The 27,532-nt window shown below is 35.4% G+C and overlaps 1 protein-coding gene across 1 annotated transcript; it reads left to right on the forward strand.

The window, feature by feature from the left end:
* Positions 1-4,187: 4,187 nt before the first annotated feature.
* Positions 4,188-25,689, forward strand: LOC131167569 (protein AGENET DOMAIN (AGD)-CONTAINING P1-like). The gene is made up of 5 exons (XM_058126368.1): positions 4,188-4,625; positions 5,390-5,498; positions 6,427-6,560; positions 25,374-25,441; positions 25,581-25,689. Exons 1-5 carry the CDS (start codon positions 4,188-4,190, stop codon positions 25,687-25,689), a joined length of 858 nt encoding a protein of 285 aa, XP_057982351.1.
* Positions 25,690-27,532: the final 1,843 nt, after the last annotated feature.

Below are 27,532 nucleotides of genomic sequence, written 5' to 3' on the forward strand. Positions count from 1 at the left end.
ACATGTTTGAGTTTATAAAACCTAGCAATTTATCCACAACTACTCAAACAGTTCCAGTATCTTCAAAGCAATAAAACATAAAGTCCATCATTATCATGCTGTAGATATGAAAAGTATGGATTGCAAACAACAAGCATAGTCACAAAGTCTAAGCCAATAAGAAATATCAATGGTAATATTCGTTGCTAAGACTTGTAAAATTTACTTGAAAGCTCCCCCTAGAAAATTGAATCCAAGCATATATAAAATAAACTACATAGACTAGATGGATAAGTTTTTAAGTCTTTTAAAACGAATATACTAAATTAAGATTTATTCACTTTACCATTCAATCAGTATAATCATCCCTATAGATCACGTATGCAACAGAAGACATACATTAAGGCATGAAATAAAGCACATAACCGAGAACCATCCATATACAAACACATGGAATACAATGATGATCAAGGTTCTTAGAAGAGCCTAAATATTCAACAAGTCAAACCATGATGCATATAAGTTCTTTACGGTCTTTCCCTAGGGATGGAGCTACGTTTTTTTTTTTAAACACCTGATGATTATGTGAGGATGAAGTTTAATTTTCATTGAGTCTTCACTCATCCTTTCAAAAAGATTTTAACTTTTAATTTCATTATAATCATCATTTGACAAGGTTTTATGTTGAAAAAGTCCACCGAAATTTCGGCAGCATACCGTTTGTAAATAGGACATTTCCCAAATAAACCTGCATAAATGATTCTCAACAGCTAGTACATTAGAGGTTGAGGGCATGTGAGAACCTATATCAACTACTAGCATGCAATTACGTATCAACTGCATCCACCATGCAGAAGGCATTCAAAACTAAGCATGCAAATAGGTAGACAAAGATATATATGTCATTTATCACATGATATCCAACAAGAGAGTAGAAGACTATCATCTAGGCATTACACACAAACATAATCATGGGAACATGCAATACCTAAGAAAGAGACAACCACGACATTCCCAAAATCAATACATACCACTAGATACAAATAAAAATAGATAACCCAACTACTAGTAGAATCCAAAATAGACAGTGGGTTAGAGTGTGGTGTGTAAAAAGGGAAAAGAAAGAAAGGAAAAATAATAGTTGTTTCATAAGTACAGACCAGAGAATATAAAAGATAATGAATCATAAATATAATTCATGATCTGCAAAATGCTCCTCTGAAACTAGATCTTGCCTCCATCCACACTGCCATTGGCGCCATCACCCCCATCGATGTCGAAATCCATCGTCATCTGATCTCTCTCATCCTGCATCTCCTAGATCTGTTCATTCAACTCACTGAAATTCACTGCAATGACCCTCTCTATCTCCGTGAACCAACTAGTAGAGGAGATTAAGAACTGTCTAAACTCATCATGAAGTGCAGTAGATGACGATGCTAGATCTCGAAGATCTGACTGGACTGATCCTTTAAACTGCCCAAAGGAATAAGAAATATTGGTGATGATAGCCATCAAGTCAGTATTCGTCAGTTGCATGGGTTGTGGTGGTAACTCCTACAGGGCCTCCTCCTGAGCTGCTGCACCCCTAGATGGCAACCATATGTTGCTGACTAGCTTATATCCCATCAGTCTCTGGGTGACAGCGGAAAATATATCAGCTGACCTCCTTCTTTTCAGTATAGCCACATTGGCAGGTAACTCCTATTGCTCGAAATACTTGTTTGAAATCCCTTCGTATGGCATAATGATCCTGTGGCCGATCGTCTCGGCCATCATCCAATGTATCGTCAAGCTGGGTAAATCTAGTTTCTTTCGAGCAAACAGGAACTACATAACAAAGCAGTCTAAGAAGGAGACATGCACCCTAGATCCTGCCTTAGGTAGGATATTATACGTAATCAGGTGGTGCACAATCTTGGCCTTTCTAGGATATTATTGAGTCTAGGCAGTCAAAGTCGCCACGATCTATATCTAGGACATTAGATAAATACTCTACATCAAAGCAAATATCGGTCCTTACTACCCTGGAGAAGTATCCATTCTCATCATTCCTAGGTTTGCGTAAAACAATCTAACATAGGCAGGGTAGTGGCCACTTGGCTGATAAGAAATAAATTTTTTCCACCCCTGATACTAGAACATGTTCATAAATTTCCAAAATGTTGGTCCATAAATTCTAGATCTAGAATCTTACCCAAAATGGCTTCTTTTGGGCGAAATTCCTGCACATATATGATTTTGGAGCATTCTGACAAAAGCTAGTCATCCTCAGTGTGTGCCAGATCATGGGCTTCAATACAATCATTTTGATGAGCCATGAGTGCTAGATGAGATAGGTTTAGTATTGGTCTAAGGATATGTGATGATTCTTAGAGGAGCAGTGAAGGAGCTCTGAAATTTTTCTAGTAAAAATGAGCTCTGAACGTGAAGAATAAATTTAAATACCGAGGTTTGGTCGACTAGGAACAAATTCGATCAACCGACGATTCAAATTCCTCAAAAACCGGCAGTGTTCGATCGATCGTAAGAAGTTTGTACTGAATTGGGCGATCGACCGAGGTAGGCGCACGGTTCTTGGTTTGGTTGACCGAGGGTAGACTGACGAGTTTGGTCGACCGAATTAGAAAAGCTCAAAATGGGTCAGTCGACTGCACAGTCAAAAGTCAATGGGCTGGTCGACCGGGAGCTCCAGTTCATTCAATGCTCGGTCCACCGAGCATAGTCAATTTTTTCGATTTGACGTAGTTTTGACCAAAAACCCCTCCTTAAGTTTAGATTTGATATGTTACATATATTTTCACACTGACGTGATTCTTAAGAGTTCTTGGTAAAGCAATATTATACAGTTAAAGCATATACCAAGATTTCATAATGTAAGCGAAGACTACCTCCCAGACTTACAATCATCACAACCCCTAAACCTAGGAACTAAGGAAGAATTAACCAATTATACAATTTCTATTGAAATCATCCTTCCTCATCTTCTACTGGGTTTGCTATCATGATAACCCATATCATCTCTTTACTCAAGCCTCTATCACTTCTAAATAAGCAGTTAAACCACACGTGCCCTTTTCTTTCATGAAATAAGCATATTTTGTATATATGTGAAACATTACGCTTATTTAAATTCCTTTTGTTTGATGAGGCATGACTATGGGATTTGAAGGATGAAACCATTTTGAAAATGTTTTTCTTTTTAACTTTTAGGAGTTTATTTGAACTACATTTCCCATCTTTGGATTTGAAAATTATTCACTACAAAAAAAAACTGATTTTTAGTGACGAAAGTATTAGTGAAAAATTCAATTTCGTCACTAAAAGATGGTATTAGTGACGGTTTTTAAGAACCGTCACTAATAGTGTAAGCATTAGTGACGGTTTTAGCAGCCGTCACTAATACAACACTATTAGTAACGATTTTAAAACCGTCACTAATACTTTCGTCACTAAAAACTGTGCGGTAAACAATTTTTACGCGAAAAGTTTTTCAGGAAAATATTAGCGATGATTCTAGGGTATTAGTGATGGATTAAATTCATTAGTAAAAGTCACTTATTAGTAACTATTAACTAACCGTCACTACTAATATTTATGAATAAATAAAAAAAATTTAGTTGAGGGTATTAGTGACGGATTGGGAGATCCGTCACTAGTAATAGAGTATTAGTGATGGTTTTGAAACCATCACTAATAGTGATTTTATTTTAAAAATGTATAAAAATTAGGTAAGGGTATTAGTCACGGATTGGGGCATCTGTCACTAATAATAGGGTATTAGTGACGGTTTTGAACCCGTCACTAAAAGTGTTTTTATTTAAAAAATATAAAAAAATTTAGTTAAGGGTATTAATGACAAATTGGAGCATCCGTCACTAATAATAGGGTATTAGTGATGGTTTTGAACCCGTCACTAATAGTATTTTTATTTAAAAATATATAAAAAATTTAGTTAAGGGTATTAGTAACGAATTTCCCAATCCGTCACTACTAATAGGGTATTAGTGACGGTTATGAAACCGTCACTAATAGTGTTTTTATTTAAAAAAATATATAAAAATTTAGTTAAGGGTATTAGTGAGGGATCTCTCAATCCGTCACTAATAATAGGGTATTAGTGATGGTTTTGAAACCGTCACTAGTAGTGTTTTCATTTAAAACAAATAAAAAAAATTTAGTTAAGGATTTTAGCATAAACCCTAGAAATGGGAGAGGCACCAGGACAGTATTTGAAGAAAGGAGCGGAGGTCGAGATAAGCAGCGATAAGGAGGGCTTTTGCGGCACCTGGTATGCCGGGACCGTCATTCGGCCAATGTCGAAGAAGAACTTGACCATTATGGTGGTGTACAAGAGCCTGATGGCCGATGAGGAGGGGTCAGAGCTGTTGCAGGAGCTGGTGGATTTGGTGCAGCTGCGGCCGCCTCCGCTGCGTGAGCTCGGCCGTGGGTTCAATTTTAGCGAGGAGGTCGACGCGTTCCACAATGACGGGTGGTGGGAGGGCGTGGTCACCGAAGTGTTGGACGGAGGGAGGTGCTCCATTTTTTTTCGTGGGTTGAGGGAGCAGATGGATTTTGCGACCACGAATCTAAGGCTTCATCGCGAATGGGTCACTAGCAAGTGGGTTCTGCCTTTGGAAGAAGAGGTATTTCTGAGATTTTTCCTTGGCAATCATTTTGGAAGTTTAGGAAATGGAGTGAAGGATTAAATAATGTTTGGAGTTTGTTTTTATGAAGGGAAAAAGATTGAAGAATTCTTTGTTCATATTTTTTTTTCATTGCATCTGAAAAATGCAAATTGTAGAACTGAAGAATTCTTCATTCTCTTCTATTCTACTTGAAATTCTTAAATACGAATCTGGGGATCAAAGCCTGAAGGGTTCTTTACTTGTTTCCATTTAATTCAAAACTCCCAAATTACAACTTTCTTTGGAAATTTCGAAATAGCGTTGAGAATAAATTTAATGATTACCTAACATCCATTATATTCTCTCCTTAAAACCCTCAAACTAATAGTATGAATATTCTGTTATTGACTATGAATGTTTGATTTGCTAGCATGCTGCATAATATATACTATTCTGGATGCTTCCACTTCATTCTTCGGAGTTTATAATGGACATGGAGGTAAGAATCGGGAGGTTCAGGTACTCTTATTGTGGGTGGATGGTCATTCTTTATCTAGTTATTTACCCGAAGTTTCTTTTCAAAATTGATTTGAAATTCGATAAGCCTGCCCATGTAGACAAAATGAATTTTTGCCTTTCATCTAATAGGTTGTCTCTTATAGTTAAAGTATGATTTAAATATTATTTTTATTTCTCTTGAATCTTAATGCCCTTCTTGCGGTCATTGCATCCACTTGCCTTATTTGCAATAATTTCTCACTTGAGTCTTTGAAATTCTGTAGAATGTTCTAATTGAAAGCAGTGATTTGGACAAGATTCGGCCAGATTATGGAGCTAATTTAGTTATTTGTACACAAGATGAGTTGTTCTCAATTTGCATTCCATTTCAAGGTATGTTCATTTGTTTCTTATTCTTTGATCATCATGAATTTTTATTAAAGCTTCTGCACATAAGGTTGAAGAGATGAGTCCAGGATAACAATACTTGAGGAATTAGTACCTCTTCCTCCTCATAGGTTTGTGGTTGGTTGTTAATAGGTTTACATTATGAAATTCAATCATGATGGTTCTGTGGCTTGTTTGGAGGAAGAGGTACTAATTCCTCAAGTATTGTTATCATGGACTCATCTCTTCAACCTTATGTGTAGAAGCTTTAATAAAAATTCATGATGATCAAAGAACAAGAAATAAATGAATATACCTTGACATGGAATGCAAATTGAGAACAACTCATCTTGTGTACAAATAACTAAATTAGCTCCATAATCTGGCCGAATCTTGTCCAAATCACTGCTTTCAATTAGAACATTCTACAAAATTTCAAAGACTCAAGTGTGAAATTATTGTAAATAAGGCAAGTGGATGCAATGACCACAAGAAGGGCATCAAGATTTAAGAGAAATAAAAATAATATTTAAATCATACCTTAACTATAAAAGACAACCTATCATATGAAAGGCTAAAATTCATTTTATCTACATGGGCAGACTTATTGCATTTCAAATCAATTTTGAAAAAAAACTCCGGGTAAACTAGATAAAGAATCGTTGATGTAGCCACCACCATCCACGACCTCATCGTCCTTCCTTGTCATCCATGACCTCATTGTCCTTCATCACCCTCCATGACCTCGTCGTCTGCTCCATCACCATCAAGGTTGAGGATTCTAAAGTTGGGCCCTAGATTGCAAATGGAGCCTTATTGTTCGAGAACTTCGTCCTCGAGGATGACGCTGCAGCAAGCCATAGCTGCCTTTGCTGCCCTGATCATGACGACCTCAGTGGCTGTGATTTTCGACTTTGTGATGTTTTTGTGACAGAGATTGGGGGAGCAAAGGAAGGGGGTGAAGTCGGTGGTAGCGCTAAAGTCTATGGTGGGTGCGACAGAGGAAGATGGGTTGAAGCTGATTTGGGGAAGACAAAGGTTTCTATGATGTCTTCTACATTTTTTGGAGTAAGTAACACTAAACATTGTCACTTACAAAACACTTCCATGTTGCCAACACACAGAACACACTTACAATTCTTTTTTGTACATACAACACACACAATTTATATTGTTTGCGCACTCAAAATTTTTTCCTGCGCACAACACACAATTTCCTTGTGCTTATCTAACTTCAGTTTAATAGATGATTTAACTTCTAAACTGCATGCTTGGATTGATATGTCTTGTGAACTGCATGCTGGTAGTGGACATTAGGGCTACATGCTTGATTGGAGCGCCACCTGCATGGCTAATGCAGTGATGTGTATTGCCTACTAGTAGATACTTTTAGGTTGTTGCATGTTGATCTTAATCTAAATGGCATCTGTATTATGCAAAAATATTGTGAATTGTGTGCTTTTGTGACTTACAGGTTTGGGAAATATTCTATTTATAGACGGCATGCTGCCGAAAATTTGTTGACTTTTTCCCAAAATAATCATAGCCATATACCATATGCTCATATGGTTATAGTGTGTTAAATGTTAAAACATTTTTGAAAGAATAAGTGAACTTCAAATGAACATTGAACTTTATCTTTAAATTTACTTTTTCATATGCTAAGTGAACATTCTATCAATCATGGACTCATTTGCATTATTTGATTATTGTAGTTGTTTTAGAGTCCTATGGAAGCCATGTAAACCATAAACATCACATTCTATTTTTTCATAGAACTATATTTTGATATATGTTGTTTATGGGATGCATGAACACGTTACATTATTTAATGCTTATTATATGAAGTTCTTGTGCACTCGTAAAATTCATTACCAGCTGGATTATTGTGAACTGTTTATTGTAAATACCTAGGTTTGGAGTATATCTCTATGGAAAATGTCATATTTACAAGAGAAATGTTGCCAAAATTTTTCAAAAAGCGTATACTAATTTTTTTAACTTTCTTAATTTGTAGGGTTTGCAACTGTGACAACATCAGCACGATGTTATGCACTACAGATGCAGCTTTTGACTTTTTTTGTTATCTGAATAGATTAAATGTATTTGAATTTGTATAATGTATTTGTATTTAAATTTGAATTTGTATAATATATTTGTATTTGAATTTGAATTTGTATTTGTACGTATTTAAATTTGAATTAGAATTAGAATTTTGAATAATTTATGAATTTTTTTGCAATTATGGTTTAATGTTATGTATAAGAAAATATAATTTAATTATAGATTTTTACAGGAATTAATAATTGGGAAAAAAATTAATTTCACTACTAATTGTCCAATTTAAATATTAGTGAGGGTTTAAAAACTATCACTAATAATAAAGCAATAGTGACAGTTTAAAAACCATCACTAATAATAGAGCAATAGTCACGGTTTTAAAACCGTCACTAATAATAGAGAAATAGTGACGGTTTTAAAACCGTCACTAATACTATGGCTTTAGTGACGATTTTTTATCGATTTAGTGTAGAATCTATAGTGACGGTTTTAATCCGTCACTAATACGCTATTATTAGTAACGGTTTGAAAAATTCGTCACTAATAAGTATTAGTAACGACAGTTATAGCGACTAATTGAAAACTGTTACTAATAACCTTATTTTTTGTAGTGATTTTAGAATTATCTTCAATTTTTCTTTTTAAGTAGATGATTTTCAAGATCTTCTTAATCTTTTTCTTCTCAAGGATAGCATGACATTCCTACAATTTTTCTAATTGCTTTGCCAACCTATTAGTTTCATTTTTCAAAAACATTTTCTTCTTATATAACCTATCTAGAAATTTATGCATTTTCATTAAAACAATTTCTAGTTTTTCATTACAAGCCATGCTTTCAAAATTTGATCTTATGATTCAACATAAGATTTAATACAATCATTTTCACATATATCATTGCATGCATTATCGACAAATTTATCACAAAATACAACAGATGATTCAGCATTTGACACATCACATGATTTGGAACAAGAATCATCACAGTAAACATCACATGAATTAATACATGCGTCATCGTCAAAGCAGTCCTTAGAGGCAACTGATGATTTAACATATTATATATCACAAGTTTCAGTATAAGAATCATCACATGCTTCATTACATGAATCAGTAAATGAGGTAGGGTAAGATTCATATACCTCATCATCTACTAATGCAACTTGCTCATGTTTAGCCATTACCTGATCATCGTTTGGAGTGGCAATTTCTTTTTCCTGTGACTCTCCATATCTCTTTTCCAGCTCAACCCAGATCTCCTGTGCACTTCTACATGCCATAAACTCATGAAAAATATGAGAATCAAAAGCATAATATAATAACTCCATGGCATATGAATTTGCATGCATCAAGGTAATGTCATCTTTGTTTACAAACATACAAATTCCTTTGATCATCACTTACTAGACCCTCCAACTCATAGATTTTACCAAAATGCTCATTCTAACTTTCCAGGTGGTGTAATTGACACCACAAAACAATGGAGGACTAGTAGGTGATTGTTGCTCTCCGAATGGGGATACACCAACGAGAGCCATCTCGATCTTTTAGCAAAAATGTTTAAGTCAATGCCATGAGGCTCTGATACCAATTGTTAGAATTGGTGTATTCCCAAGAAGGGGTGGGGGTGAATTGGAATTTAAAACTTTTATCTTAGGTTAAGTCATAAGTCAATATGATTTGGTAACCTAGGATCTTTCTATACAATCCCAAATGCGTAGATAAATATAAGAAACATAAATTAAATCATGCGCTTCATTCAAATTATAACATACACGTGCAAAAATGTAAATTTTAGAAATGTAAAGAACATGCACGAAATGTTATCAGGGTTTGGCCAACTGTCCCTATGTCCCTACCTCTAGCTCGCAAACCCGAGGATTCCACTAAAGGATCACTTAACGGGTGGAGCGGCACCGATTACAACCAGGTCAATTCACGGGGCTAACCTCAACCAAAATGCCTTAACAGGATGGCGCACCTAACTTTCCTAACCGGGTCTAAGCTAATCCGGGACTATTTACCAGGGCTAGTCTCCCTCTTCAGGCTCATGCCTGGAATACAACAATATGTTCTCAATAATGAAATTGGTACAATGATTATGCTTTCATGTAAATCAGATATGTACCCAATACGTGCAATCACATACACCACCAAACGATATAATAAAGTAAGCTCAATGTGGTCTTAGAGTTCTACTCTCAAATAATTATATGAGTGATGTAATCAGTAGATGAGAGTGTAAACAATATGATCTTTGTTTCACAAAATATATTCAATCACGATGCTCAGACAAAGATTTTGGCAATACTTCAGACATCTCAATGAGTAGATTTTCTCAACGTATAAAGCTGAAGAAATATATATGTTTGGTTTGCAAAGAGGATTTAATGTTTATATTCAACAAATGATATTATCAATGAATATTGTAACAAATATTTTCACCACATAAACAAATATCTCTTCAAAGATTTCTCAAGATGAAAGACACTAGAAATAAGAAAATGATTTGAAAAGATTTTTGCAACCAAAATCAAATAAGAACTTCTCAAGATATTGTAATGACAATGCAATACTCAAAAGCTCAAGTGAAGTCTTCGTAGGATAGACTTATCAATGAAGTCCCCTAAGAACACTCGGGGTTTTGCTCTCAAAATAAAATAATATCAAACAAGTACAATCTCAAGAGAGCAAACCTTTAGAACAACAACACTCAAATCACACTTACAAAGATATTTGAGCAATAAAATCTGGTAAGAATGAGTGTTGGAGGCTCAAAAATGAATATTATAGATTTTGGAATTTCAAAGATTTTTTCCTAATCAAGATTGCTAATTTCTTACTAATTATTCCAAATGAATGGGTATATATAGGCTTCCCTAAAAATATGATCGTTTAGGACACATATGAAATTATTAGGAATGTTTTAATATATTTTAATATAATTAACCCCATTTAAAAATATTAACCAGGGTAAAAATAATGGGGCAGCCTGAGAGCACCGGTCGAACGAGGCAATTTCGGTTGATCGAGTTGCTTGAAATTCGGTCGACCAGGGATTTATTGAACTGTAAGTTCGGTTGATCGAACTTGGAGGTTCAGGACGATTTTTCCTTTTTAGCGCACAATCAATGGGGAACATTTTGAACCATCTCGGTCGGTCGACCAGATGGTTGAGTTCTCACATGTGGGAACTCGATCGACCAGAGCGTTGGTATGCAATCTTGGCACGGTCGACCAGATGGTCAATTATGTTGACTCCAATGGAGTTCGGTCAACGGGGTATAAATGAACTAGGTGAGTTCAGTCAATCGAGAGGATTTTGTACTTGGAAGTACAGTCGACTGAACATGTAATTTTCATACATTTCGGTTCTTTTCAATTTTTGCAAACACCCTAATCAAATGACCAAATATATATATGCATGAGTGAGGGTCCTAGGGTCATTTCTAGTTCCTTTTTAGTTTTGAGCTTACCTATGAAATCATGCAAGTGATGCATGCAATTATTACAAGTCAAGCCTTATTTACTATTACAGACCCTTCAAATAATAATAAAATAAAATACAACATATATTGGGTCTTCAACTCCATTTCCTCTTTGTGCTATCAATATGATCTGCTAATTAGTATACATGCACATAATCTCAAATACCCATCAAATACAATGAGTATTTGTCATTATCAAAACCGGGTGTGACCTAAGGTCAACTTGGCTTTCACATCAAGGACAACGACATCTGGTTGGACCCGTGGCATCCCTTTAGCCGCCTTAAATTAACTAATATATATAAGAGTATCATTGTAAATACATATTTTAGAGTTTTTTTTTATATGAAATTTATAGCCTAAAGTAGTATTGATCAATTAAAAGAATGACAATGAGAAAGATATATATTAATTCAAAAGTCAAAAATTTTCAAAGAATGATAAGGGTGTCTATCAATTTTAGTCACAATTAGCAAGAGAACAATAAAATAAAATAAAATACGTTCAGATAATAATTCTTAAAGTATAGAAGATTGTCCTATATATAATACACTCATTCATAATATAACTATTTTCTATTTTATTAATTTTATCCTTTTAGGTATTGAATCAACATGTATAGAGTCTCTCTAATATTGAAAAAAATGATAAGAATAAAACTTACTGCTATAAATATAGTAAAAATTATTTAGTATGCATGTGTGTGGGTGTGTGTGTGTTTGTGTGTGTGTGTATCAATAACAAATTAGGACTAGAATTTTTAACACAAAATTGGAAGCTAAAATACTGACCTCCCTAGTGACGACAAAGGCGAGGGGTTGCGATGGCGACGGGTTCTGTGAACGAACGGCAAAAGGCCCTCGGCTGTGATGGTTAGCGAACAAATGGTGATGGGCTCTCGGGTTGCGATGGTCCGCAAATGGTGATGGACCCCCTTAGGCTGCAACAAACGGCGATGGCGTTGTGATAGAGAGAGGAGAATCCGGAGGGGAGGATCGGCAGAGGGGGCGGGAAAAAGATAATGGAAAGGAGGGAAATGAGGAAGATTGGGGCGAAACCTGATAAATAAAAGATCTAGTAGTGACGAATCCCATAACCGTCACTACTAGTGTGAAATGAAATAATTTTTTTTTAAAAGAAAAGAACTAGTAGTGACGAAGCATCTGAACCATCACTACTAATGGACTAATAGTGATGAAAATGACAAACCGTCAAGACTAGTTTAAAATAAATTTGTTTTATTTCTTAAAAGAAAAGAACTATTAGTGACGAAGCATGCGAACCGTCACTACCAATGAGCTAATATTGACAAATATGACAAACTATCACTACTAGTTTAGAATAAATTTGTTTTATTTATTAAAAGAAAGAACTAGTAGTGACGAAGCATCCGAACCGTTACTACTAATGGACTAATAGTGACGAATAAGACAAACCATCACTACTAGTTTAAAATAAATTTGTTTTATTTATTAAAAGAAAATAACTAGTAGTGACGAAGCATCCGAACCGTCACAACTAATGACCAATAGTGACGAATATGACAAACCATCACTACTAGTTTAAAATAAGTTTTATTTATTTATTAAAAGAAAAGAACTAGTAGTGATGAAGCATGCAAACCGTCATTACTAATGGACTAATAGTGATGAATATGACAAATCGTCACTACTAATTTAAAATAAATTTGTTTTATTTATTATAAGAAAAGAACTATTAGTGGCGAAACATGTGTATAGTCACTACTAATGGACTAATAGTAACGAATATGACAAACTGTCACTACTAGTTTAAAATAAATTTATTTTATTTATTAAAAGAAAAGAACTAGTAGTGACGAAACATCCAAACTGTCACTACAAATGGACTAATAGTGACAAATATGACAAACCGTCACTACTAGTTTAAAATAAATTTGTTTTATTTATTAAAAAGAAAAGAACTAGTAGTGACAAAGCATCTGAACCGTCACTACTAATGACCAATAGTGGCGAATATGACAAACCGTCACTACTAGTTTAAAATAAATTTATTTTATTTATTGAAAGAAAAGAATTAGTAGTGACGAAGCATGTGAACCGTCACTACTAATGGACTAATTGTAGAGACCCAAAAAATTTAAATTATGAAATCAATGAAGAAAAATTCAAAAGGAACCAAAGTTAGGGTTCATCGATGAACCACTTGGTTTTGTCGACAAATGCCCTCGTATGATTCATGGACGAGCCTTAGTGTCTCGTCAACAAAACGATACCAAGAGGGGAAAATTTTAGACCTTGGTTCGTCGACGATCTCATTACCTTCGTTGACGAAGCCATGTGGCCAGTCATCTATGTATAGTTGAAAATCACATTTTCAACAAGAATTCTACTATTTCCTCCATTTTCTCTCTCTAGAATTCAGATCCTCTGTCTTCTCTCTTCATTTCTTACTCCGATTCACCCCCTTCCAACGATTAGAAATTACCATGATGATCTTGGGGTGATTCTCAATAACTTAGTTAGAGCAAAATTTTGGTTTGAGAAGTTCAGGTACCATCCAAAAATCAAGGTAAGTGGGTTATTCTAAGGTTTATATGGTTGTAGGCATTTCTAAACCAAGACCTTGTGTTAGATGAAAATATACTGATGTTTAAGTTGATTAAACTAGGTTGTTGTGATTTCAGGGTTTGGGTTTCCAAACACCACGGGCATGGGTTGAGGACCCCAGCGGGTGTTTTCTCAGGAACTCGGGTAACATTGATAAATAATTAGTAGTTTAGAATTTTATGGATTCTATATATGAGCTTGAGGAAAAGGCGAGTATAGTTATTATTCTGAGTTTGGGTTGAATGAATTAGGAAATGTACATTATTTCGGGGTTTTGGAGTTTGGTACGCTGCGGGCGTAAGAATAAAGTTTGAGTCAGGCCTCCCAATTAGTGAGATAAGGGAAATATGTTATGCTAGTAATTTTAGGAATTTTTACCAGTAAAATATATGTATTTTGAGATATGAATTCTGGATGTTATTAGGGTATGAAATTATATGTTTTCAAGGAAATTCTATAGATTATAAATTATCTTTATTATTAGAAAATACATGTTACAGTACACGGGTTTTATTTATTTAATTGTGTGACTTGAGTAAATATTAGTTTAGTACAATATTTACATAGCTTTCAAAGTATCATTATTTACAGCATATCTACAGAAAGATGTTTTACAGGATTTACAAAATCATGATTTACAGTATACATACAGAAAGATGTTTTACAGCATTTTACAGAATACCATGATATACAGATTACAGAACCATAACATTCAGATATTATAGTTCATTCAGATATTATAGTTTACTTATATATTACAGTTATTCAGATCAATTATTATAGTGTTATGGTTCATTCGGTTAAAACTGAATCATGGTAAAATAATAAGATATATATATATCAGATCTTCATGAACCAGATTAGATTTCAGAGCACGGTATGTAGCTATTTCAGTTTAGAGTGCAACCACATATCTTAGATAGTAAGTGAATTTTATGAGTAGTCGATCATGCCTTAGGAGAGATTGTAAGCTCCCCAATAGTTCGGGTTAAGGTGGCTGATATGACGACAGAGGTTTCAGTTGACTTATCCTGGTAAGCCAACCAGTGTTAAGTCCCTTCCACGGGTTGCACAACCCAGTCATGAAGGGTTAAATCATGACTTACAGTTATCCATCCAGAGAAGTTTTCACAACTATGTTATATTTAGATTTACAGAAAACAACATATATACCTATAGATACTAAAAGTATGATTAAATAGAAAGTTCAGAAACATTTTTATTTTAAGCTACATAGGTGTGAGTTATATTATATTTTATTTTACATATTATCTCAGTTTCAGTTGATTAGAGATATATTGTTCATGTAAACTCAGTTGCCACACACTAGTAATAGCATATTTCATGTTACTGAGAGTTGTCTCATCATAGTATTTTAACACATTTCAGGTAATCCAGTTAGACGAGCATATCAGGCTCAAAGATAGAGGGGATCTTGTACTGCCCTATTTGTAGGGTAAGCGAATGCTAGGAGATGCATTTTTGTAGATTCTAGATGATTTAGATAAATACTGGAGAGATGTGTATGTATATATGTTTTAGGAAAATACTGAATCCTAGTATTATGATTATGGTCATATGATTTTATATTTTCCATTGCATAAGTGTGTTATCTTATGAACAGGTATTCCTCAGTGCCCACTTTGGGACTGAGATGTTATAGTAGATTTTTAGAGTAGTATGATTTTACAGTGTATTTTTAAAAAAATGGTTTGAATTTTTGGGATGTCACACTAATAGTGACGAATATTACAAACTCTCACTACTAGTTTAAAATAAATTTATTTTTTTATTAATACAACAATAATAGTGATGGTTAATTAACCGTCACTAAAAAGTTCCTTTTAGTGACGCATTAAAATCATCACTAATACCCAAAGAATTGGCACTAATTGTTTCCTGGGATAGTTTTTGCGCGGAAAGTGGTTTCCCGCGCTGGTTTGAGCGGGTAAACTGGAGTATTAGTGACAGAAGTATTGGTGACGGATGAAATTTTATCACTAAAAGTGCAGTATTAGTGACAGATGAACTTTTTTCACTGATAATCGAACTATTAGTGATGTTTCTATAAAACCTTCACTACCATTGCACTTTTAGTGACAAAATTTCATCTGTCACTAGTACTTACATCACTAAAAACTAGTTTTCTTGTAGTGTGTATATATATATACATATATTTTTTAGTATTTGGCAAGAAACGGTTTTACATGTGACATATTTTACTTTCTTGCTTATGTGCCTTAATGTTATATTTTTAAAATTGTTTTTATGCCCAAAATACTATATGATAAAAAGGAGGAAATGTTTTTCAAAGGGGGAGTTCTCTTTCGCTAAGTTTGCTTTATATGGCCAATTTTTTACTTAGTGCTTTTTGCTAATGCCAAAAGGGGGAGAACTTTTATGAGCAAAATGTCTGAGCTGCATGCATGTCTGTACTTGTACCTTTTTGCTAAAACTGAATGCAAATATTTTTAATTGTCTTCTTTCATTAATATGCGTGTGCTATATTACATAAATTTAATTTATACATATTCTTAGAGAGAGCCTTTTTAGGCTAAACCTCATTTTGCTCTCGTGTGTTTTTTATCATAAAAAAAGAGGGAGATTGTTGACTTTTTGAGTCCAATCCCTGGTTTTGATAATGAAAAACCGCAAGTTACTAATGTGTGTGCCTAAGTACTTGGACAGGTTAATCATTCAAAACACACACATGAAAGTGATGTGGTTGCCAGAAAGATCTTAAAGAGCACATACTCCTAGCATAAATCCATGGAAATATGAAGAGCAAAAGAAAGAAAAAGAAAATTTTCATTGTATTGCTTTTAGTTTTTAATTTGGTCTATAATATATTTGCATGACATGCATGATAGACTGTATAAGCTCAAAAGACCATAGAATGACTACAGGAATCCCTCAAGATATTAGGTTAATAACTCACATTAATAGGGATTTAACTCGGGTCTTTATTTAGGCCAAATATGGTTCATGGACAAATTCAATCGATTGAACCTTGGGAGTGTAAAATGCCTTAGTCAACTGAACTGGGTGGAAGTCAACATTTTGACTTCGCTTGGTCAACTGTATCTTTTTGAATGTATCTTCCACAATTGACTGAATTGACACGTGTCTAACCCCTAATAACTTAGTTGACTGAACCATTAGTTCAAAACAGACTTGGTCTACCGAACCTTTGAAAAGGGTCAACTGAACCTGCCTTGGTCAATCAAACCTCAAAGGGTTCGTAAATTGCCCTAAGTCAGTCAACCAAACCTTCACTTCAAAATCTTCATGGTTGACCGAACTTTTCAATTGGATCAACCGAACTTAAAATATAGTCGATTAAAAACTCTTGGGTTGAACATTTTTAACTACAGTAAAATAAGGTTAATTTTATTTAACCTTCATTAATATTTTCTAAAAAGACTCCTATGTCCCTCAATGGTTATAATTTTGTGTTTGTCTATATATATTAGTTCATTTGGAAATATTAACAATAGATTAGAAAACATCATTAGCCAAAATCTTCTAAATTTCCAAATACTCATATAAGCTAAAAATCCCTCTCTTACTCACCCTACTTGCCATGTCATGCCACGAACCCGCCAAGTGGGGCCGGGGGTGTGATGTGATCCAATCACCTTTGTCTGATACCATAACCTCAATCATGTAGCGGAAAAATAAATAAACATCCTCAATAATATATCAGAGTTCTATATAAACATCCCAAAAACGAACTTCCCAACATCTAGTATCCATATATACATCTCAGAAAAAAAAAAAACATAAACCCAAAAATACATCCAAGATCTATACCCCTCTCACAAAAATGCTATGCCAACAAACCCAGGCCTGAGCTTGCTAAGCTCGATCATGCGGAGGTCCTAAAAAAATGAATTGTATAGTGAGTGAGAGACATTTTAGTAAGATGGAATAGACTAATACCAGTTTGTGGCTATCATGAATTTAGTGTATACAAAATATCATCAATTGTTATTTAACCACATTTATAAAATCATTCTTAGCCCATACTCACACACACACATACACACAATTATTTATAAGTGAAAGTTCCCGAGGATAGGGAAGATTACATGCCCATACATGTACCTTCCCTCTGCTCTAATGTCATTACAACTATTAGGGCGCTCACCTTACTTAGTAAGCCCTTGGGTTTATGTTTGTAAGCGAAGTCTCCAAGAATAGGGAAAATTACATGCCCATACATGTAACTACCCTCTACTCTGGTACCAGACTATAATTACGACGGCACTTGCCTTTCTCAGCAAGCCCTCGGGCGAAGTGTTTACTTCACCCCAAATACATATAATACCATTATATTTAATACATTTAATATGTTGTTACTTTATTTTGTATGTTGTTATCTCTATAAAACCCAACTCTTCATAATCTATGTCTTTCATATATTACCAGAGTCTTCATATGCTCTGTTTTCATATACTCTACTCTGTTCTCTTATCACATACTCTATTTTCACATTTCACATCCTCTATCTCCAAATATTTTATATTCACATACACTGTTCTGTATTACATGCACTATTCTATTATACTCTGGATAAGTTTGCAAATATGAATTTAAAACTCACTGCTAGATGGATAAAAACTAACATGCTTCCCACCATGACGGGTTGTGCTGTCTGTAGGCTGGACTTAACCCTGGTTGGCCCACCAGATTTAAATCAATTTCCAACTCTTTAGTCTGCTAGTCTGATTGGCTTTCCAATGCGGGTCTATATTCCAAGGGGAACACTACTCTTCACTGCTCAATCGACTATTCAATACTAATACTCTTTCTAAGACGTGTGATTGCACTAAACTCTCCATAACTCTCGCAACGGTACCATGCGTACTATGGGCCACCGAAGTTCTCAAACCATACATTGCAATTTAACATTAATATTCTACTCTGAATAAACAATTCCAAATATAGTATAATCCCAACACATTTAAGTATTTCCACATGTTATATATATTTCATAACTCAACACAGTATTTTCATTTTTCCTCATGCCACACAATTTGAATAATGCACATATTTATATAACTACTGAAATAATAAGTCAATCCATGTTCATTATCTGCTTTACTAAAAATATGGGTTAAATTATCTCCACAATTTATCATATACTCAAAACGGAGATAGTTAACCCTACTCACTTTGACCAATTTTTAGAAAGTGTAACACAATTCCAACCAATCATTTCAATTAGTCAATTAATCCAGAAAATCCATTACTTAAATCTTGTAGCCTTTTTCTTTCTTTTAATTGGTGAAAATAATAGCTATTAACACAACCCTAGGCTCAAAAACTCCAGTTTAAACGGTTGGCTGTCAAAACTTGTGTGATAATCATATACATAAACATATAATTTCGATTTTAACCGGTAGAATTTACAAAACAATAGCTTAATCTATTTCTCTTACCTGATTTCCTGAAACTATGTGTGTAAGGATCCCAACACTACGCCTACGGTGCTCACACGAACCCTGAATTCATAAATCCTAATTTAATCAACTCAATCCTAGGTAAAATACTATTTTAGCATTTCCTAGGCCTATAAACTCTAAATAAATAATTAAACTACCAAAATCATCAAATTGCTTAATTTCCTAAATCTTACATAGCCTTGGGGTGGTGTTTGGAAAACCCAATTCAAAAATTCTCTCCGGTTAAATTGACAAGGATCAATGCTAGACCCTAGAAATGGCGTTTGATTGTCAATTAGGCTGAAGATTTGAGAGAAATTGAGAAGAAAGAGTGGGTTTTATCATTATTTTTATTATATACATATATATATATATATATTTGCATATATATACCCATCATATTTTTACTTAAGTAATTCAATTAAAAAATGTTTAATTAATTAATTAATTAATTCAATTAAATAATGTTTAATTAACTAATTAATTAATTTCCCAACTTACTACATGCTAAAATCCTTTGGTAAGAGTATTATTAAGATTGTTCATATTAGCTTACACTCTCGTTGTATTTGTTTGATATTGAATTTATTGAGAGTAAGCTTAAGAGTTCCCTTGTAATTTAATTCATAAGTCTTCAGTGGGAATACTCTATAGAGCTTGTGAGTGTTGCATTATTGTTGCAAGTATTCAAAGACTTGTTTTTGTGTTATTGTGAAATACTTTTAAAACAAACTTGATTTTCAAATATCTCTTATAATTATTTGATAAATTATCCTTGAGATACTTTCTTGTGCTCTTGAGATCTTTGAGGATATTACTTGTGATTGATATACATTCATGTCTTGACTCAAAGATTCATTCATAACACACTCTCACATATTGCTTGATAATATTGACATTATCTTGAAAGTTGTCATATTTAGACTTCATTGAGCTTATACATTCATATCATACTGAAGAACAATTTTTAATAGTATTGAACCAATTTTTGTACATCATCTGCTTAGTCTAGAAGCACCTCTGTTTGTACACGAAATTGATATTATTGGTTGTATTCCTGATGAGTTTTAGGAAGAGAGAGACTAGCCCTATGAATAGTCCCGAATTGGCTTTGGCCCAGTTAGGAAAGTTAGGTGCACCATCTTGGTAAGGTGTTGTAAACGGTTCCACCCATTAAGTGAGCAATAGTGGTAATCCTCGGGCTTGCGAGCTGAGGTGAGGACGTAGGCAGTACTATTGGCCGAACCCCAATAACATATCTTGTGCCTGCTTTTAATTTCCGCATCTTAAATTTCAGCACTTGAATGTTTACGTTTAATTGTTTAAATATTTAATTGATTTTATGATTATATAGAAAGAACCTAGGTTTGTGCAATACTGTTTGAGGAATCTAAATTGACCTAGGAGAAAGTTTAAATTTCCAATTCACCCCTCTCTTGGGAATACACAAACTCCAACAAAGACTCAGTTTAAGTTTGTTGTTTCTTTTGTTATCTACACCCATCGATGGATATGTTAAAGGGATTTCCCTAATTTGTTGCCCATTTACTATTTTCTTAAAATATCCCTATAAAACATTAGTTGAATTGAAAAAAAAATACAATATCGGAAAATAAGTTATGTATTCAAATTTTTTTTGTTAACATCCAAAAGTCCATTTAAACAAATTCTAAATATTAATAATACATATTACCACCACTGGAGCAAACTTTGTCCAACATATTTACTCATAGTGAGATTTCACATATTTACGTGAATTCTTTTGGTGGAGTGGTATAAAGAAGGATATCGTTGAATTTGTAAAGTAATGCTTGACATGCCAGCAGATAAAGGCTGAGCACCAGAGACCCACGGGGCAGTTGCATCCACTTTTCATTCCAGAGTGGGAATAAGATCATGGCTCTATAGATTTTGTTACTGGGCTACCACCAGTGCGACAGTGGTTGAATGCTACTTAGGTGATCGTTGATCGTCTGACGAAGACCGCTCACTTCATCCCTATTAAAGTCGGCTATTCCATGGAAAGATTGGTAGAAATATATCTTCAAGAAATAGTTCACGGCCATGGTGTGCCGGTATCCATAGTCTCTGACTGAGATCCTCGATTTACTTCACGATTTTGGATAAGCTTTCAGGAGGCTATGGGAACACAATTAGCATTCAACACTTCCTTTCACCTTCAGACGGATGGTAAGACTGAGAGGATGATCCAGATATTAGAGGATATGCTTTGTGCATGCGTGCTAGATTTTGGGGGTAGCTGGACCCAATTTATGTTGTTGGATGAATTTTCTTACAATAATAGCTATCAGGCCAGCATCGACATGGCACCTTACGAGGCACTGTATGGTAGGAGGTGTCATTCTCCTCTTTTTTGGGATGACGTAGGCGGGAGGCGAGTTTTGGGTCCGAAGATTGTGCAGCAGGCATATCATAAAGTCTGACTAATTAAAGAAAGAATCAGTTCAACTCAAAGTAGGTAGAAGAGCTACGCAGACACTTGCTACATGGAGTTAGAATTTGATGTGGGGACTCGGGTATTCTTAAAGGTAGCTCCTCTGAGAGGGGTTATGAGGATTGGGAAGAAGGACAAGCTGAGCCCTAGGTATATTGGCCCTTTTGAGATACTTGAGAAAGTGAGAACAGTTGCTTGCAGGCTAGCTCTGCCACCAGCTTTTTCTAGAATACACGACGTATTCCATGTTGATATGCTAAGAAGATATGTTCCAAACCCGTTCCACATAATCAGTTATGTAGAAATAGAGTTTAGAGAATCACTAGCCTATGAGGAAGCACTAGTATAGATCTTAGACTGAAAGATACAGGAACTGCACACCAAGGAAATTCAATTGGTTAAAGTTTTGTGGAGAAACCATGCTATAGAAGAAACTTCATGGGAGCTTGAGGAAGAAATTAGAAAAAAGTATCCATACTTATTTAATGAATTATAGTATTAGTTAGTGTTGTTTAGATAAAGACAAAGTTGTTTAGTGTAGAGAAATACATATGTGGTTGTATTTTAGATTATAGGATAGGTAATGTTTTGGTTTTGGGGGAATTTTCTTTTATGAGTATATTTGTAATCTCCTAGGATCTTGAATGTAACCACGGAATTCCTTCGCCATAAGTGAGGGTAAGTAATAAAATAAGTAGCCTATTTTCCTTAATGGATAGAGTTCAGTACAAGTCTTTGGTATACAGATAGTAAATTTCGAGGACGAAATTTTTTAAGGAAGGGAGAATGTAATAACCTGGATAATTATTGGAATTAAATAATAAAGAAAAGAGGGGTAAAGAAAGAACTTTAAAGGGGGTTGTAGCAGGGCCTCGTCGACGAGGCGACGTGGCTCGTCGACGAGGCCACATGGACAACATTTTATATATAGCCTTAAAATGAATTTTTGACAAGAAATTCATTTTATAATTCTTCTCTCTCTCTCTCTCTCTCTCTCTCTCTCTCTCTCTCTCTCTCTCTCTCTCTCTCTCTTTCTCTCTCTCTCTCTCTTTTTAAAAGGGTTTCACTGACTTCTCTCTAAGATTTCATCTCCGTCTCTCCCCGATTCAACGATCAGAAGCTACCACGATGATCCTGGGGAGATTCTCTATAGCCTAGCTGGAGCGAAAATTCGATTTGAGTAGTTTGGAATCCATCCTAAAATTAGGGTAAGTAGATTTTTAAGTATTTTCAGTATTACCAGTATTATTTGGGGTCATATTTTGTATTCTATGAGGATATACTAGTGTTTTGTGGAATAAATTTTGGGTGTTATATTTTCAGGAATAGGGTGTTTTGGGCCCCTATAATCATGGGTTGAGGACCCCATCAAGTATGGTTAGGGAGCCTAGGTAATTATAGTTCAGGAAATTATGAATAGGCAAACTCAGGAAATATGGGTGTATTGATTTACTCGAGAATTGTATATGTAAATGCAAGTTTTTGGGGTTTGTACACCGAGGGTGCGAGAGTTGAGTGGAGGGCAGTCTCCCAGTCAGATTAATAAGAGGAATATGCTATGCTAGGAATTTTAGAAAGTTTACTAGAAAATTATGTATATATCTGTATTATTATTCAGTTTTCCAAAATATTATTATTATATCAGGAGATGCAAATTTTAGAGCAATGGATTTAATTACTCAATTGTGTGACATGAGTTTATTATAGTTTAGTATAGTATTTATACAGTTTTACAAATATCATGTTTTATAGTATATTAGCAGAAAATATTGATATGCAGTCAGAAATTCAGATTATGTAGATCAGTTTAAAGATGTTATGGTTATTTCAAACTCATGGTAAAAAAACAGTGAGATAATTATATATATCAATACTAAATAGTATCAGACCCTGAGAAAATATTCAGTCAAATTCAGATAGCAGAGTACAGTACCGTTACTATTTTAGATCAAAGTACAACCATATATCTCAGATAGTATGTGGATTTCGTCTACCGTGCCAAAAGAGATTGCAGTCTAACCAGAGAACTGGGTTATGGTAACCGGTTTGACGAGGTAGGGTAGTATCGTGCTCGGAGAGACTGCAGTGGGCCAGATTGTTGATTGGTAGAGTTTCAAATTGACTTACCTGGTAGGCCAACCAGAGTAAAGTCTCGCCTACGGGCCGCACAACCCTGTCATGAGGGGTTAAATCATGATATTCAGTTCCCAGGGTATTATCATAATTGTTTCTATATATACAGATCTACAGTGCATCAACAGTTTTATTATGATGCTAGAATTATGTGCAACTAGAAAACTCATATATACAGTTGTATTTTAAATTATAATAAATGTAATTTGTATGGTATACTAGACTAACAGTTTCATAGTTTCATTATTGCATCAGTATATTAATTGTGTAACTCATAGGTCACACACTAGTGATAACATATTTCTTCTTACTGAAAGTTGTCTCATCCCATTGATTAACATTTTTTAGGTGATCCAGCTAGGTGTGCAAATCAGGCTCGCGGGTAGAGAAGTTCTTGTGCTACCCTTTTTAGAAGGGTGAGTGTTTCCTGGGTGTTGGTTGTTTGGGGTAGATCCTAGGATTTTTGATTGATGTCATTGGGTATTTTGTGATGTATATTTTGGGACTTTTTAGATTTCTGGTATTATAAATATAGTTTACAGTTTTATGTTTACCACTGCTTAGAAATGTAATATGATCGGAGTTTCCTTAGTGCTCCCTTGGGGCCCCTGAGATATTTTTAGTAGATAATACAAAGAGTTTTGCTATATGTTTTATATATTAAGAGGAAAAAAAATGGCATGAAAAAGCAGGTCGTTACATTTGGTGTTTGATCCAGGGTGGAAATTGACTAAGGCAGACTTGTAACATTGAAGTGATTAGATTAGTGGGCCGTCAGAGCTAGATAGAGTCTACGGACCGCACAACTCGTACCATGGGGGAAGTAAATGGTGTTTATGTGGTGTTCCTAGGCAGGGAGGACTTCGATATGCATATACATGATTTAAAAATGAAATGGGGGGGGGGGGAGTTGCATCTTTGAGTACCGAGCCGAGGGATTTTATAGTGTATGGGCGTGTATCCTACCCCAACCTCGGGAACTCTCACTTGTAATGAGCCACCCTTTCTTTTGCAGCAATTATATATATATCTTCTATATTATAGGGTTGAGAATGCTTTAACTGCGTAATTCATTTCAGTTAAACTTACTACTGTGTTTTTTTTTTGGAAAAAACTCATGTGATCACGCACTGATGTAATCTGATCCACCTTACTAAGAAGTGTCTCACCCTAATATACAAATCTTGTTTCAGGTCCTGCAAGAATCTGGACCTAGCGTTCTAGTGGGTTCTGGAGCATAGTGTTTTTGGGAGTCCTTTTTGTAAGTACTCATGTAAGTACTGGACTATGGATAGGTTATCTTCTTGGGGGATTGTAATAGAAACATTGGCAATATTAATGTAATAGCAATAACTTAGAACTCTGGTATGGTAATTTTGAGATTGATATTTTTCCGCTACTTTATTGAATGTTGTTTATGGATAGGGCAACTATGAACTCTTTGGGGTCAGACCCTCTTGCAAATGGTAAGAGGGAATATTTCATTTTGTTATACGTTTTCTAGCACTTCGGGCCGACGTGGCAAGTCGGGCTATTACAATTGGTATCAAAGCTAACTAGGTTGTTAGGTCTTTTAGACTTGATTAAATGAGTTTAGGAGGTTATACCAGAGAATAGGAAGATAGGAACGGGTAGAATAGGAATGTTGAGTTTTGCTTCGTAGGCATGGAGACAGAAATCCATTGGCGGACTTCTTTGTTTTTCTGGATCAGTCGATGGGTTCAGAAATTCACGGCAATCCATTGACGGTTTTGTTTCCGAGTGGAGGGGCGGGACTTGAGTTAGAATGAGAGTAGTAAACTAGAAGAGTATGTCGTCATTAGGAACAATAAGTTATTAAGTAAGTCTTATGGTTTTGTAGTTGTAGCAGTTATGTAAGGTACCAAGATTCTAAATAATTTTTTCAATTGTCTCTTCAGGATTGAGTTTAGGGATAATACTGCCAACGCTGGAGGCAGTAGTAGCGAGGGAGTTGCCCATGAGGGTGGTAGTGACTCTATTGTAGCGTTCTGGGACTTCGCCCAGTAGTTTATGGCGGAGGTTACGCGTAATACTAGGAGGCAGGACAATCCCATGGTTGAGCAGGGAGGTTCTATTGATCAGTTTACCAAACTAAAGCCCCCACTCTTTACAGGGAGTACAGACCAAATCCGAGTAGAGAATTGGATTTGGGAGATCGAAAAGATCTTGGCTGTTCTATATTGCACAGATGAGCAGAAGGTGTTCTATATGACGTTTAAGTTGACTGGAGAAGTCAAGAGATTGTGGGAATCAGTGAATATGTTGGAGGAGAAGAGGCTAGTGCAGGCGGCGATGACATGGGGCCATTTTAGAGAGCTGTTCTTTGAGCGGTACTTTCCAGCCATGGTCCGGAATGCGAAGACGGAGGAGTTTATGATCCTGACCTAGGGGAAGCTAACAGTACAACAATATGCTGCCAGATTCATGGAGTTGTCTCACTTTGCTCCGTTTATGGTACTAGATGAGGTAAGGAAAGCTTGGAAGTTTCAGAGGGGACTAAAGAAGGAGATTGAGAAACATGCGATGATATTGAAGATTCAAAACTTTGCTACATTGGTGGATAAGGCCACCGTGTGAGAGGAGAGCCTGCAGGAGGATACTAAGGCTTAAATTTTGAAGAAGAGGACATCACCTTCAGGTTTGTATTGTGATGCGAGGTAGGGTTCTTGGAGGAAATATGGGCATGGAAGAGGCTAGCATCAGGATATGGGTTCTAGGGCATTTCAGGATATCACATCACACCCTGTTTGCCCTAGGTGTGGCAAATGGCATTCGGGAGAATGCAAGATCGGACCAAGTGACTGCTATCGGTGTGGTCAGCCTGGACATAAGATGCGAAAGTGTGACTCGTCGTCAAATGTTCTACCTCGTCATTAGCAGCAGCATCAGGGTGGTAGCTAGGCACCACATGGAAACTATCAGAGGGGTATGACATAGGCGAGAGTATATTCCTTAACTCCTAGCGATGCTAAGAACGCTAGTGACGTGGTAACAGGTACTATTTCCATTTGTTGAATAGTGCTATTGTATTATTTGATTCAGGTGCAACACATTCCTTCATTTCTCAAGAATTTATTAAGTTGTATAGGGTAGAACCACAGTCGTTAGAGGTGGTCACACTGATAGGGGCAGAGATAATGTATAATAAAGTAATCTGAGATTGTCCAGTAGAGATTTAGGGGAAAATGATACCTACTAGTTTGGTTATATTTGATATGCTTGACTTTGATCTTATTTTGGGTATGGATTTGTTAGCGGCCAGTTATGTGAGTATTGACTATCATAGGAAATAGGTAGTGTTCCGACCTCTTGATGAGCCAGAGTTTATATTTGTTGGGTCATGTGTGCGCTCTGCACCACGGATCCTTTCGGCCATGCAGATGAGGAGATCACTTCTAGAAGGATGCCAGTGTTATTTAGCATTCGTAAAAGAGGCACCGAGGGAGGAACATAAACTGGAGGATATCCCTATGGTGATGGAGTTCTCAGATGTTTTTCTAAAGGACTTGTCGGGATTGCCTCCTGATCGTGAGGTGGAGTTCTTTATAGAGTTAACTCCAGGCACGATACCGATTTCGAAAGCTTTATATCATATGGTTCTAGTAGAATTGAGGGAATTGAAGGAGCGGTTATAGGAGCTACTACATAAAGATACATCCGACTGAGTGTTTCACCCTGGGGAGCACCTGTGTTATTTGTAAAGAGGAAGGATGGGTCGATGAGGATGTGCACATACTACAGGAACATTAACACGGTGATAGTGAAGAGAAAATACCCATTACCCATAATTGATGATTTGTTTGACCAGCTATGGGGCACACATGTCTTTTCTAAGATCGATCTGCGATCT

Source organism: Malania oleifera, chromosome 11, assembly GCF_029873635.1.
Source record: "Malania oleifera isolate guangnan ecotype guangnan chromosome 11, ASM2987363v1, whole genome shotgun sequence".
Taxonomy (NCBI): Eukaryota; Viridiplantae; Streptophyta; class Magnoliopsida; order Santalales; family Ximeniaceae; genus Malania; species Malania oleifera.

Coding starts and splice junctions, on each gene's coding strand:
- LOC131167569 (XM_058126368.1), top strand. CDS start 4,188: ATGGGAGAGGCACCAGGACAGTATTTGAAGAAAGGAGCGGAGGTCGAG. Junction 4,626..5,389: donor TTCTGCCTTTGGAAGAAGAG/GTATTTCTGAGA, acceptor GAAATTCTGTAG/AATGTTCTAATTGAAAGCAG. Junction 6,561..25,373: donor TGTCTTCTACATTTTTTGGA/GTAAGTAACACT, acceptor TTTCTGGATCAG/TCGATGGGTTCAGAAATTCA.